Source organism: Myiozetetes cayanensis, unplaced genomic scaffold (genome assembly GCF_022539395.1).
Source record: "Myiozetetes cayanensis isolate MyiCay16 unplaced genomic scaffold, myiCay2020 scf5-8, whole genome shotgun sequence".
NCBI classification, from domain to species: domain Eukaryota; kingdom Metazoa; phylum Chordata; class Aves; order Passeriformes; family Tyrannidae; genus Myiozetetes; species Myiozetetes cayanensis.
In genome coordinates this window covers 24,816,138-24,831,011 of record NW_026087742.1, presented here as the reverse complement: position 1 = coordinate 24,831,011, position 14,874 = coordinate 24,816,138, and the positions used below count along the sequence as shown (strand labels likewise).

Sequence of the window (14,874 nt, the reverse complement as noted above, 5' to 3'; positions counted from 1 at the left end):
AGCGGGGAGGGGGGAAGGAAGAGGAGGAAGAAAAAGAAGGAAAAAAAAAAGAGAGAGATAAAGAAAATAAAAGGAGAGAAGCGCGGCGGCTGGATCGGAGGAGCCGGGCCGCGAGCCTCCGCCCCATGTGACTGGCGCCCGGGGTGGGGGCAGCGAGGCCCAGCGAACCCCCCTCGCTCGGGAGCGGCGCCGGGGGGAGGCGGCTCTCGGACCCACCGGCGCGGCCGGGAAGGATGGTCGTGTGAGGAGCGGGCGGCGCGAGGAGGAGTAGGAGGAGGCAGGAGACGAAGCGGCAGCAGCCGCCGCCGGGCGACAGAGACTGAGAGGGGAGGGGGCTTCCCCGGGGGGGGAAGGGGGGGGTCCCGGCGTTTCATGTGGCGCGTCCTGCCCGTCTCCTGCAGCTGAGCGACCGAGGGAGCGGCAGGCGGGCCCGCCGGGGCGAGGCGGAGGGCGAAGGCAGGAAGAGGAGAGAGGTGATCGCCGTCGGGGCAGAGCGGGGGAGACCATGTCCGGGCGGCCCAGGACCACCTCCTTCGCGGAGAGCTGCAAGCCGGTGCAGCAGCCCTCGGCCTTCGGCAGCATGAAAGTCAGCCGTGAGTATCCTGCCCCCTCGGATCGGGGGCTGAGGGCCGGGGGCCTCCCCCCGCCCTTCGCCCGGGCGGGGAGCGGCGAAGGGAGCCCGGCCCCAGCCCCGGCCTCGGTGGCTCCTTTCTCTCCCCTTCCCCCCCACCATTAACCTTGAATAGGCGCACGCCGCCGCTCCGTGCGGGGCCTGCTGGACGGAAAATCCCGGTGGGTTTGTCCTCGTCCTCAGCTCCTGGTCGCTGCCAGCGGCCTCTGGCTCGTTAAAAAGCCATTTTTTTACCCCCTTTGTGAAACGGATTGAGAGCTCCGTAGCCTGTATTTCCTTTTTATCCCCCCCCCCTTTCCTCCTCCCTCGAAAGGAGGAAACGAATTGCGGGCACACAGGTATGACCGTGACATTCACGTTCATTATGTGCGCTTTTTTTTTTTTTTTTTTTTTTTTTTTTAAGCTTTCATGGCTCTGAAGGGGAGAGAGCATGGAAGGTTTTTCCATGCACCCGTAGATCGGGCGTGAGCACCTTTTAGTCCAGCCCATTAGGAAAAAAAAAAAAAAAAAAAAAAAGAAAGGAGGGGGAGGGGATCTTACAAAAGGTGTCTCTAATATCCTCCAGGCTCTGGTAAAATGCTCAATAGAAGGGATGAGAAAATGGTTATTTTGCAATAACTGCTTCTTTGGCTCACATGTCAAGCTCGGTGTTCCTTCTCCAATTTTCTGATCAGAGGAATATTTTTAATAATGAGGCCTGTGCTTTATTCTGCACAGGCATGTCAGAAATTGTGCTTAACGTGTACCTATCCTTCGATATTTTAGCTGGTGGGGTTAGCTGGTGTAGGTGAATAGAAAATATGTATTAAATCCGAACTAATGTACATTGTGAATAAAAAAAGGCCCTGTTCTGAGCCGCTGAACATCGGCTATGGTGCTTATCATAGGGAATTTATTAACTCCGAATTTGAATATGTTCACATTATAACAACTGAATTGTTCTTCCAGATTTATGTTAACAGTGTAGTTTTCAGAGATACTTTCCTTTTTCTTGCGGAAATGCAGGGTGACAGCTTTATGGGACCGGGAATGCTCGATATGCATTGCCATTCGATTGATCTATTTGATACTCGTGTACAGCCACACCTGACATGGCTCTGTGGGAGCATGCCTGCATCTATCGCATCAGTTTATGCATTACATGCCAAAGGGCTGGGAGACTGAGCTTTTTGACAGATCAGAAATCTTGATGTTTTTCTGCACTGAAATGTCTTCCACTGCGGTTGAAGCTTTGAAGAGAGCATTTGGCCTGTCGTCCACCTTCTATCTGCATGATCAGTGTGCCAGCAGCACTTCAAAAAACATGGGTGCAGTTAACCCATATTAGCAGCATGAGACCATATGTGTGATCCGGTTCATCGTTAGCATTTATTAAGGATTATTGATTTGTATCGGGAAGAACCATCGGTGACTCCATTTTAATTTATTGGTTTACTTTATATGCTCGTGGAATGGAAAGCAGGTCTCGTTGATCAGTATTTGTGCAGGTGGCAAGCGAGACCTCAACGTGTCATGCTCAGCAACTAAATTTGCCTTATTCAGGCATTACAGTTTGATTCTTGAAAGGTCATTGATGCTCCTTTCTCGTTGATTTGAGGTTAAAGACTAGACAGATGCTTGCCTGTGAAGAGGGTGCTAACTGATGCAGACTTACAAGTTTGCAAATACGATTCAATCCCAAGTGTATCACACTGAGGGAGAAACAAAGGCCGTAGCATAAAGCGCATGCACTTGTGATAACCCCCCCAGTCGCTCTAGTCATGTGCTCCTGGTCCTTCTGCTGTCTGGAAAAAAATGTCAGAACAAAGCAACAGAACCACACTCAAGGACTCTGTGGGAAATGCAGTTTCTATTTCCAGTTAATCCGTTGATGTAAGACAGCCTGAGAAGTTAACTTTTTTCTTTTTTTTTTTTTCTTTATTTTTTAAGTGAGAAAAATTCCAAGGTGTCAAAAAAGGTGGTCTTTTGCTGGTTAGCAGGAGTCTTGGTAACATCGGTAACATGATGTAGCAAGTTGTCTATTGACAGATATTGAGTGTTTTTGTGGTGAACAGAGAGTTTGGTCCGATCTTTTGGTTTTTTGTTTTTTTTTTTTGTATATATATATTTATACACACACGCACTGATACTTAGTTGTGTTCTGAGGCCCTTTGAGTTAAAGCTGGGACAAAAGAGTCCTCATGAAATAGGTAAAAATTGGTGGATTGGTATCTTCTGAGTTTCTTGGACATCTTTAGAACCTCTGTCTTGGTGTGGGTCTTTTCCAGGGAGTAGAACCTGACTTATTTATGTCAGCCTTTTTGCTTTTATTTGTAAGCCTGGAGGAGCAGTGAAATCAAATGATGAGGTCACTCTTGCTTTGGTGCCTCTGCAGCTATTGCTTGTCCTGGCTGAGTGCTGCAACAGTTACCTAGGAAGGATGGATTCAAGGGCTGAGGAAGGGATAATACTGGAAGAGGGTTCACTTTTCTTTGTGTTACCTGGGAGGAGCAGTACTAGAACCGTTCTGTGATTGCCCTTCTCCCCAAGGTATATGGGGGAGAAAGGGTGAGCAAGGATTTTTCATCTCTTTGCTGTGTAATTTATTAGATTTATGAGACTTCATTCTCAGAAGTTGGTAAGAAAGCATAAACCTTAAAGGGAAGGATGGGAGATTACCAACAACTGCTTGTCCTTTGACTGTTGGGAAAGATGACTTCTCATGTGCCCTGCTCTCATTGCTCTGTAAGGGGTGTTAACAAAGGTTTTAAGATCTCCATAACTGTAGGAGCCCTGTGGCCTTTGTGTCTCTCTTTCAAGCCATACATCCACTTTCCGAAATTTGACTATTTTTATTTCTCTATTTATAGAGAATCCACCATATGGATTTTTACATTGAAGTCGTTCTCAAACAGGGTATTCTCTGTGCAGCTCTGTGTTGCTGGGTTTGTACGCTTTACAGAAACAAAAAAAGTGTGCGTGCTCCTTGTGTTGAGCCTGTCCCTCAAAAGGAGGGAGCTGAACTTGCAGTTTTCCACTTGCTGATACTATCAACCTGCTCGATGTAGTGTGAGAAGAGATAGGAGCTGGAAGCTTTCTTTTGTTCTTCACCTAGTTGCTCTTAAATTACTTCCAGATGTACCTTGTTTCTCAAATGGGACAAAATAATCCTGAAATATAAGGAGTAGTCATGCAACACATAACCAAAAATATCTGTATAAAAATAGAAGTCTCAAAGTTTGCAGCTTTAGAATTTTCATCTAATGACTGTAGAATTGATTTTTTTTTTTTTTTTTACCTTCCCTGAGCTTCTGGAAAGTAAGTGTTTCAAGTAACACTAAGTCCTTGTAGACAGCAGTACTTATTATAACTGTAGCCAATTTTTATTGGCTATTATCTCGATGGTCTGCAGTAAATAATGTCTTAGCTAACACTTAGCATGAGAGTTTTTTGCTCCATGTGTGACTCTCATGGCTCTGTATGCAGAATTTGTCAACTTGGAGGGTGATGGAGACAATTTTATTTGCTTTAGCTAATTCTGATGTTGAACACATACTCTTTGTTGCAAAATTTAAAGGACAATCTTGTAATAATTCATTTTGGGCTCTGTGGAAGAATGTTACAGTGGTGCCAAACTTGGGCTTTGTTGTTTTTCTTTTTTTCTTAGATTCAGTGGTGTTTTTTTGTAATGTAAAATCTCCCGAAAGCACAATAGCTTGGTAAACCTTTATTGCTGTGTACTGTTCACTCATGGTACCGCCGCTGGCATTTGAGCAGGATGGCTGCTTAAAAGTGGTTCATGAAGGAATAAAGTCCGTGAGTTTGTTGCTCTCTTAGTTGCTATTCCCCAAGCCAGTACATAAAAGTGACTGCTTTTTAGGTAGCCTGTGGTGTCTGGGTGACAGTTTAGTACTGTGTGGTGTCCAGGTAGGTGTGTGGGAAGAGCCTTGGAAAAGAGCACCCTGGGCCCCTTCGGGGAGAAGGAATGAGTGGGGTTGTTGAAGCTGGCGAAATGATCGAGATAATACCACCTGGTGTTTCTCAACCCAGTTAGGGTAGGGCCCTCTCTATTGCTTTGATAGCAGTTTCTGCCTAATTGGTTTCTGAAACTGAAAGCCGCCCATCCTGCTTTCCTTGCTGGAGAGAGGAAGAGCACTCCCTTCCAGAAGCCTGCTGAGCAGTATGTGTCTGGCCATTGCTGATCCTAGCCCTGTCCAGCTTTCTGACTGCTGCTGGCTGAACAGCTTTCCTCATGCCTACACTGGAAAAAATTGCACCAATGGGGTCAGCTAATGAACACGTGTGCGGGAGCGAAGGGTATTTCGTGCTATAGTGTCCCAAAGTCGTGCCTTGCAGTCTGAAAAGGCACAGAACAACTCTCAGCTGTACTTAATTCTAATGCTGCCAAACTGTTTGCTCTTGATTCATGCCATTAGGTAGTTGAGCAGAAAAATAACTAATTAAAAAAGTGAGGCCTGCCAATGGAACCTGTCAAATGATAGTTTGACTAATTATTCTGCTATGTCCTCCATGCCTCATTTTTATGTGTTGATTTTGTTTTGTTTTGGGGTTTTTTCCTTTTTTTTTTTCCTTTTAAGACATACTGGAGTTGATCCTAAACTTTTTTCTTTTCATTCCATCTCTGTTCTGCACATTTCCTCTTCTTTACACTGCTTCTTGGTGGTGATCCCTTGTTGTGTTAGCACTTGATTCACCTTTTGTATCTCTTAGCAATATTGTAACCATCTTGTTCACCTGTTAGTACAGCTGTGGAAACCCATATGGCTTATGGAGTATGTTCCTTGCCTGTATGTGTCCTGGCTCTGGAAGTTGTATCACTTCGACTGTTAACTTGATAGAGCCTTATCAACAGACCCTATCAACTACTTACCACAAAGTAGTCGGGGACATAAAGAAAGTAGCAGTTCTTTGACATATATTGCTGAAGACCACCCCACACTCTGAAGGGTTTCCCTCTACTGCCCCAAAAGAGTTCTTTAATTTTCATGTATTCTATCTTTAAGAGGTATTTTAGTTAGAACATAAAGGATTTTTCCAGTATTGGTGTCAAGTTTACACATTATGGATCTTCATAATGATACAAATCTCTGGAGTATGGGCTGTTGATGTTCCCTCACCCCATGCTCTCCCTTAAAGTGGATGGATGGGTGATGTGAGAAAGATCCTGAAAGCCTATAGAGTATCTGAGTCTCAGAAAACCTGCAGTTAAAGCTTTGTGCTGTGACCAGCTCTAGTATTTTCTGAAATGAATTAATGCTAAACCCCTTAGTTATTTGAATGCTTGAGCTAATAATGTGCAAGGTGGTTGGAGAACACTTCGAGTCTTTTGGTTCAAGCTGTTGTAATATTTTTATTCAAATGACTTTGAGTCCCCTTTTAAACTGAAAAGTCTGTTACCTTTGAGTTTCCAGAAATTTCTGTAGAAGACTCAAGTCTTGAACATTTTCTGGAGTTCTCTCTTCCTTTTGATTTTCTTAAAAAAAATTTAACTTTACTCTGAGGACTTTTAGTCACCCATAACTAGTGTAGGAAGTGTTAAAGTGGCTGTCTCCTACAGTAGCTATATGGCTGGTGCAGATACTTGGCTGCTTTCTGAATTTAATGAGCATCAACCCGGTGCAGCCTTGAAAGAAACAAAACTTTTGAAGATAAGCAACTAGGGAAAGGGGATTATTGAAAGTCTGAATGCCTCACAGAACAGCTCTCCACTTTTTTCTTTGACCTAAGTCCACGTGAAATCCAAAATTTGTCTTTTCAGAACTTCCTTCAGTAAGCTGCACAAATAGGTGCTCTTTTATTTATGTATGTTGAAAATAAATGCTAATTACAGCTTTTACAAGAAAAAATACTCCCTCAGCCATAAAGGCTCAAACCCATAGAGTGCTGTACAGGTCAGACCCCCTCTCTTCAGATGCAAAACCAGGAACCCCCTTGTCACTTCTCATCTGATGGGGATTGTTGCCGAAGTGCTGTGTACTGGGGGAGGTGTAAGTTTGGAGACGTAATGCCACTTTATATTTTTGAATTGATTTAAAGTGTAACTGTTTGAGTGCATTGTAGCAGTCTGGTCTTGAGGTGAGAAAGGTACAAAAGGTACGAGGTAGCAAGATACAGGTCTGTGAGAAATGGCTTCAGCATCATAGTCATGCTCAGGCAACTGTTTCCTGCTCAGTGCTGCTGTATCTCATCAGACAGAAGTCTAAAATTAATCTCTACCTGAAGCTTTGCAAACTGGATTTGGATAACAACTATTTACTTTCACCAAAGCTTCAGAATCCTTCCTGCCCTTGTAGGTACTGGCTTACTGTGCCATTAGAGAGAGGGTCAGTTATTTAGGTGTAGTCCATGAGAAAAGTGCATGTTTGACTCAATCCTATATTTTCTAACAGTGCTGCTGTGTGATGTTTTGTCAGGGCAGTAGAAGAGGTGAGATGATGGTATTTCAAGAGAAATACGTGTTGGGGACCGTACTGAAAGCACTGCTGTATCTCTGAGAATTGTCAAAAGCATGGATGCCCAGAAGTCATACTGCTGTGCCTCTAAAAGAAGTGGACAGTGATTTTTCTTGTATGATCAGTGCTATAAAAGAATCTTTTCATTAAGTGCTCTTGCCACAGATGACTTGTCTGTTGTTCGGAAAAGGAAATAAAGCAAAGCAGTTCACTCTGTACTTTTATCTCTTGCAGACGGGAAGTAGATCTAAGCATTTAAGGCAGTTTGTGTTCTCACCTAGTGTGTCTTATAATGGAAGAAAGGAAAATGGTAAGATAGCTTGTCAATGTCAAGCACCGAGGGCTTTTTAATTTTTTTTTTAACAACAGCCATTCAGCAACATCTCCTTCTGAAGGGATGGCTCCAGTCCTTGCCAGGAGCATTGCTGCTTCTCCATAGCGGCGGATCCTGCATTTTCTGGCTTAGCCTCATCAGCTGAGGAAGGGGCATTTAAAAGGGGCATTAGTGCTTCCTGCACTGTCACAGCCGGTACCCGGCTACCCACTTTCATCCAGTCAACTGACTAGTCAGTTGACTGGATGAAAGTGGGTAGCCAGGTATCTTCCATATGGATTAATTTCTTGATGATTTGCAAGGTTTCTGTGTGGTTGATATAGAGTCAGTTTATTCGAAGGAATAACGCTGTGGGGCTGCCACAGGAAATTCACTTCAGCTTGCATGTAAGAACTTAGAGCTGAGAAAAATACAGCTTTATAGCTTTGTAATAGGTCTGAATAGGGCTGAGTGTCTCTTGCTTTGTGTGGTATAATGACCAATATAACCATATTGAAAGTATTCTTGTGTCTGAAAAGTGTCTCTTAAAGATGACATATCACGGGAATGTGTAGCGGTTATAGTTACATTGCTCGATGTTTCTCTTCAGGAAGTTGGGCAGATTTGAAGAAACATGTTAGTAGTCCAAGGGCCTGACAGTAGATGGTCAGTACATCTCTTGTTATGATCCAAATGAAAAGGGAAGATGTTTCTAATTGCTACCATTGTGTAAGCAATGCTGTGGAGGGTGTATGTGGCTTAAAAATATTGTCCCTGCACTGTGCTGCTGTGTCTGCATGAGGATAAGTGTTTGAGTGTAGCGGCAAAAAATGTCAGTCTTTTGGGTCAGAGCACTTAGAAGGAGAAAAGTTGGGTGTTGGCTCTGAAGTTGTAACCAGAAGGGAAGTAGCAGCTGAATTTTTCCAACCAAGGCAGATGTCTTACAGCCACATCATCTCTCTTGACTTTTTTAGTAGGAATATAATTCTTGTCGGCTACAAGCCCTGTAGTTCAAAGTAATAATCTTTTGCCAGGAATGCAGGCAATTGTTTAGTTTTCAGACAGACCAAGAATATGTTTTGCAGAAAGATAAACTGTGACTGTTGCTGCAAGGAAGAATTTGATTTTTCTTACAGTGTAGAAAGAGGAAAACTATTTAGTCACAGTTGATAGTGCCAAACTGTTTTCTTGATTCACACCCTGCTGTAAACAGTTATGTAGAACATATAATGCCATTTGTACCTCATCTCATCTGCTTAGTTTGTTTTAAGCATCTATTTTAAAAAAGTAATCAAATGAATTGACCTGTATGAGTGGGTTTCCTGGAGAGAGGAAGGGGGAACACAAATGCATCAGCTTAAATAAACAGAATATTTGGTTGTTGACCAAGTAAATAAGAATCATTTGGTGCAGATAGTTATCCCCATGAATGAAACCCATAGCCATAAATAAATTTCCCCATATATGTGAGATTCAGTATCAGAATCAGAAAGACTGTTTTGTGCCTTGCTTAGAGAATAAAGGGTTTCTGGCAAGGCATCCTCTTTGCAGGTGAGTAGATGTAAGGCTGCTGGAATGTTTTTTCTTTGTATATACAATTGCTCCATTGAAACCTAAAGAAGCGGAAAATAGTGTTGTCCTTGAGAAGATCATATCTGTTGACCATTTCACTTCTAATCTTTCAATCTTACTCATGATTGTGTGTGCTGCCTTGGGAACCATGGGTATGTATAGTGTTGTGCAGCACAGTAGTTGCAAGTTGACTTTTTTTTCTGTGTTCCTCAGAGAACAGAGAAACCTTACTAATCAGATTTCAGTTTCCGAGACTTGGGAATAGGTTAACCAAAATTGTTAATTCTGTATTACACATTTTAGTAGCCACAGCGGATCGCAGAGTTGATTTGAGTCTTGGGGAAATGTTTTAAAGGCCCGTGGAAAGCTGGGTGATTTTTCTGTTGTCTGGGTTTGTTTTCTGATGGATCAACTACTGAATGTACTGGGGACAAAAGCACGAGGTTTGTGCCAAGTGGGTGAACTTTGCTATTCCAGAAACTGTGGACCCAAACTTCAGGGCTGGTCAATGAGAGGGCAGGTAGAGCTTTAATTGCAGCTCCCAAAAGGGAGGGTACTGGTGTTTTTATACAGAGCTCAGCTTGAGCTGGCCTCTTTCTTGATGAGTGTAACAGGCATGAGTCAGTTTGGGATTGTGTATGGGTTCTTACTGTGCAGGTGACACGGGAATGGCAGTTCATATATTGGGACTCTTGACATGTCTGAGTAATAATGTTCACCTGCAAATTCTCTGAATGTCACTCAATTGGAGTGGCTTTTAGAAACGTAGTTGGCTAAATGGAAGGTCTTGTTAGAATACTGAATGCTACCAAATCTCCAAGTCCCTTCTGTTTCATGATAGACTCAACTTCAGTGGATTGAAGCTTCTCTTCTTCAACTAGAGTTACTGAGTTTCAGCATCCATGGAAGCTGACAAGGGTATTGCTGGGATCTGTGACAGCAAAGGAGTGGCAGCTGTTTTCCCAGGTGGCACGTTTGAAATGCCTGTGGGATTTTGAAGACAGGTACAGATATTCATGAGGCAACAAGCAACATTTTCTGTTTGGTATCAATGCCTTGGATTTATGCAATAGCCTGTGGATTTTTTTTTTCTTTATAATAGACTGGATTATTTTTTCAGTGGTAATATTTGAGCAGTTCATGATTGACCGTAAATTTTTATTATAGTGGGCCGACTCTACAAGGGAGTAGTGCAGAAATGTTTATGCTGTGTCCGTGACTTCTAATTCAGATATACTCACTGAGACAGTGACACTGACTGCATTTCAAAATATCTGGTGAAAGCCTGATTTTATTCTTACTTGGTGGCATAATTATAAAACGTAAGTTTCTTCTAAAGTTAGTTTAGAACATGTGGTATCTACATAAGCCTTTTAGGTTTTTTTAGTTTATTTGAATGCTCTGGAGGTGGGTTTTTTTTGTTAATTTTGTCCTTTTTTTCTATTACATAAAGAGCAACTGAAATTGGAAAGGAGTTCCTGGCAGACCAGTTAAAAATCAGTAGGCTCCAGCTGAGCAAAAGTCACGATAAATTGTCCTCTAGCAACTCCTTTTACTCTATTACTCTTTACATATATTTGAGTGTAGCAAGGCACACCCATAGGCAGTGTCAGAAATATGGAGGAGGGGGAGATGATCCAAGTTTCTGAGATCTGGAATTTAAACCTACACCATGTGTGAAGGCTTTGCCTTAAAGCTTCTGCCTTAAAGCTTTTACAGACTGCTTTAAATGTACGAGCACAAAGGTTTATCTTTACATGCAAAGCTTCTCATGGTATTCTTGTTTGAGTATCTGGGAAGACTGGCGAGATGTAGGTTTTAACTTGCTTACTGTGGCTATTCACACGTGCTGTGTAATCCAGTGTCTTCTGTACCGTGGTGCTGTCACCTCTCCCGGCATTCCTGTGTGCTGCTGTGCTTCCAGTGAAGTCCGAAAGTCACGGTGCACTGGGATTTGCTGGTGTGTGGATTCACCTGCAGAGGTGAGCCAGCCTCACTTAGTCTTTGCAGGGCTGCCTTAAGTCTGTGTGAAGGGAGTCAGTAGTTCTTACAGGGGAAAAAAACCCAAGGCTTCTAGGGGTGGTACCTCTGTCAGGTGTGCTCCTATGCTAACTATTTTCATAGGAAATATGAGGAAGAAGTGTATGAAAAATGTATCAGTAGTCCATTAAATTGTGGAACTGATGCAGGGCATTTATGAAGAAAGCAGAACAAAGTGTTGATGCTGAGGACTGTTGGGTATTATAGTTTTGCTTTGAGACTGTAGGTGCAAATTTTTTTATGACTGTAATGTATTTTAAAGACCTGTTATTTCTAAGTATAGTAGAGAACAAAGGCAAGTATTTCAAAAAATTCACTTAATGTCCAGGATTTTGTCAGGAAAACTAGTTAATAAAGGTATAGGGAATTTGTTGGCATACAAAGAGGAATAATTAGCTTTCATCTGACACTAAAGAGAGTAGATGTTCCTGAACTCCTGAAGAGATGTTTGTTGAAATCACTTGAATTTCTCTGGACGTCTCTTGTGCTGTTTAGCTTTGATTTCTCATTCTGTCTGTATTAAAATGAAATGTACTCATGCTTAGGAAACACACAGCAAGTTAGGTAGTCATTGTTTGACCACTGTTATTTCTTACAACTTCTTCAACCCTAATACATGGAATTATTCTGTGTATGGAATTGGCTCTGGCAGGTGTATTACTTGTTTTTGTGCTTGGGTAGAAAGTAAGTTATTAAACATTAAATATACAACTACCTCAAATTACATTTCCCCCATTTTTAAATGAAAATACAAAGAGCTAATGCAATAATTCTTGTGTTTTTCCAGATTTGTAAATTATGTATGAAATGTTCTCCTTTGTAAAATGTGCCTCTTTGGAGGTACACTGAGGTAGACTATATAGTGTGTCACTCTTCAAATGTTGTGGAAAATGGAGTGGAACAATAGTGACACAGTGGAAGCTGGGAAGTCTGACTTGAGAGTTGGTGTTGCTACTATAAGTTCAGGAGTGTTTTTTCTTCTTTAAAATGCAGGAAAGTAGGCAGTTATGAATCACTTTTGCTTCAACTTGACGTAGGATTAAGAAAAAAAGTATTCCTCTATGCTACTAGGATAAATAGCTGTAAACCTCCAGAAGTTGTTCAAAACTGCCCATTAAAAAATATTGTGCTCTTCAGATTCTTACACAGTGACCCATCCCAATGCTGTTCTTTGAAGGAAGGGATATGTAGACCACATAAATAAAACCTCCTAAAAGGAGATCAACCATAGAACATGCTGGTAAATGGAGTCAATGATGTGGCATGAAAGTGCTTGTTTAAAAATGCATCATCCACTTAAGACTTCAAATGTCTACTTTTATGGAATACTGTTGATTTTTTTTTTCCTCCAGGAATTCTGTCACTGCATCATTTTCATTTTTTTGGCTTTATGCAGCTGAGAGCTCTTTGTTCCCTTGAACTGATGTTGGATGTGGGCAACAAGATGCCAGGCTGGAGAACGATGTAATTTATTGTTAGGTAAAGTGACCAAATGTGCTTAAAATAGAGGCCATATGTGTCTATATAATTTAAGGTGTATATCTGTACGCATGCCTCCTGTTAGTTGCTTGGATGTTATTCTTTTTGGTGTTTGCTTATGGCTACTCTCAAATGCCTTGATCTGTCCCAGTAGATCTGATCTTACAAATGAAATATCTTTATATTGTCAGTGATCACTTTCACAGCATTAGTGATTTTATATATTCTGGCAGAAAATCGGACTTTTGTTTGTCTAAGAAGGATCTGCAGCCATTATAAAATATATGTTCCTTTGAAGTTAGTCAGGACTCGTGCTCAGACTAGAAGGGTGAGTCAAGGGGGTTCTGCAGAGTTTTCTTTAGCGTAGAAATAAGATTTTTTGTAGCTGATCTGACTAAAATTTCTAGACTTGCAGAGTGCATTCTGTCAGAGGTGCTCCAATGACTAAAGAGCATGTTTTTCAAAATGATCTTGACAAAGCAGCGGTACCTAAGTAGGATGAAATATAGGAGGAGCAGATGTTGTCTCTTGGTCTTCAGTAAGATTTGGCTGTGCAGATAACAGGGTGGGGGGTAACTGGAAAGGTAGATCTGCAGAGAAGAATCTGGAGTTAGATGTTTGCATGATGATCACAAGTCAACTGATGCTGGAGAAGTAGCAAACCTTTTACTGGATGTATTTAAAGCAATGCCACATAAAATACGTGAAGTTAACCTTCTCACTTCTTGGCATGCTAATGAGCTAAAGTAAAGCACCTAGTTTTGGCGTTGCACTGGGAGAAGAATAGTTGTAGCAAAGAATGGTCAGAGGTCTAGAAAATGTGCTTTAAGGGAACACTGGAATCACTTTGGATAATCTTTTTTCTTTTTTTCTTTTTTTTTTAGAGGAGACTGAAAGGAGATTTCTTTTGATAATGTTCTCTCAATACACAAAAGATAGCTGGAGAGAAAAGACTAAACTGTTGTCTCATCTGCTGGAGATGAAACAATCTGTGGGCTTAAACTGCAGCAAACATTCATTAAGTTAGTTGAGTCAACTTTTAAGAACAGGAGCTGGAATAGATTAGGAAAGCTGTCAGATTCCCAGTAGTGCCAGTTTGAAAAATGAAGATATTTGCCAGGTAGTTTATATATAGAAGTTTGGAGAGGTGTTAATTAAGACAGCCTGTAGTCCCCTATGGAATTATTTTATGTCATTCCAGTTATTGCTGCATGGTCTTAGGATGAATTTCAGTTATAGCACACTGATCCTCTTCCTTCTCCCTGGGACGAAGGAGCCTTTGTTACTGGCATCTTGCTAGCAGTTACTGGATGTGAAGATTAGGATTTGTGAAACTGGTCACAGCTTTAACACTTCAAAGCCAGATAGATCATCCTAGAGAGGTCATCTAGTCCAACCCCCTGACATGAGTGTGGGCATCTTCAAGTGGATCAGGTTGTTCAGAGTCCTGTCCAGTCTGACCTTGAATGTTTCTAGGGATGGGGTATTCACTACCTCTCTGGGCAACCTCTTCCTGTGTTTCACTGCCCTCGTAAAAAAAAAATTCTTCCTTACAACTAGTCTCAAAGAACTTCCTTAGTGTTGGAGTTCAGGTAAATGTACTGTGTTTGGAAAAGCAGTTGGGGAGTTTTTTTATTTAGAGGTTTATAACTGCTCTGAATTTTGTGTTTTGATATAAGTGCTTTTCAAATGAAAACTTGCTCTAGTTTGGTAGTCCTGTGCTGCAGTTGAGAACCACAGACCTTCTGTGGGGGATTTCTAGAGCTTGCTTTGTGTGGGTCCTGAAAAAAACAATACTTTCCTTCAGTTTTTGATCCTGTGGTTCTTATTTCAACACAAAAGAATTTAGCACAAGTGAGGAACTGCTCAGAGCTTCAAGCATAGACAAGGACCCTACTGCAGTAGCTGCGTAAGTACCAAGATTCTGTTAGGAGTATCTATCTTCCCATAAGAATTTTGAGTCTATTATTTGGGTGTATATTGCCAGTGCAGTATTCATCCCTTAATATATCACTGTGTATTCACAGCTTCAGTTTTAATGTAATAAAAGGGTGAGTGTCTGAAGATGGCATGTAGGAACCAGTTCCATAGAGTACAGTCCAAGGAAGAAAATAAATTCTTGGTCGTGTACATTTGTGGAATGTAGCTAGCTATATTGTTTTCATTTTATTAGTGCCCTGGTTCAAAGATTTGATGTGGATCTTAAATCAAAGAGTTGCCTTTTGTCACTTTATAATCTAAATTTTTTTTTATTTTAATTGACTTATACCTAGCTTTTTGACATACAAATAAGGTGCATGTGTGAAACTCTTAAGTCTAGAGTTCTCACATGAAAAACTATAAAAATACTTTGGGGCAAAAATGATCATCTGCTCTGGTACATGATT

General features: G+C 41.5%; 1 protein-coding gene across 2 annotated transcripts in view; it reads left to right on the top strand.

The window, feature by feature from the left end:
• Positions 1–367: 367 nt before the first annotated feature.
• The window catches only part of GSK3B (glycogen synthase kinase 3 beta), a 151,293-nt gene continuing 136,786 nt past the window's right edge, over positions 368–14,874 (top strand). For both annotated transcript variants that reach the window (XM_050332951.1, XM_050332950.1), the window contains exon 1: positions 368–593. In XM_050332951.1, coding sequence (XP_050188908.1) covers positions 506–593 — 88 coding nt within the window. In that variant the 5' untranslated portion in view covers positions 368–505. The remainder of the gene's footprint in view (positions 594–14,874) is intronic.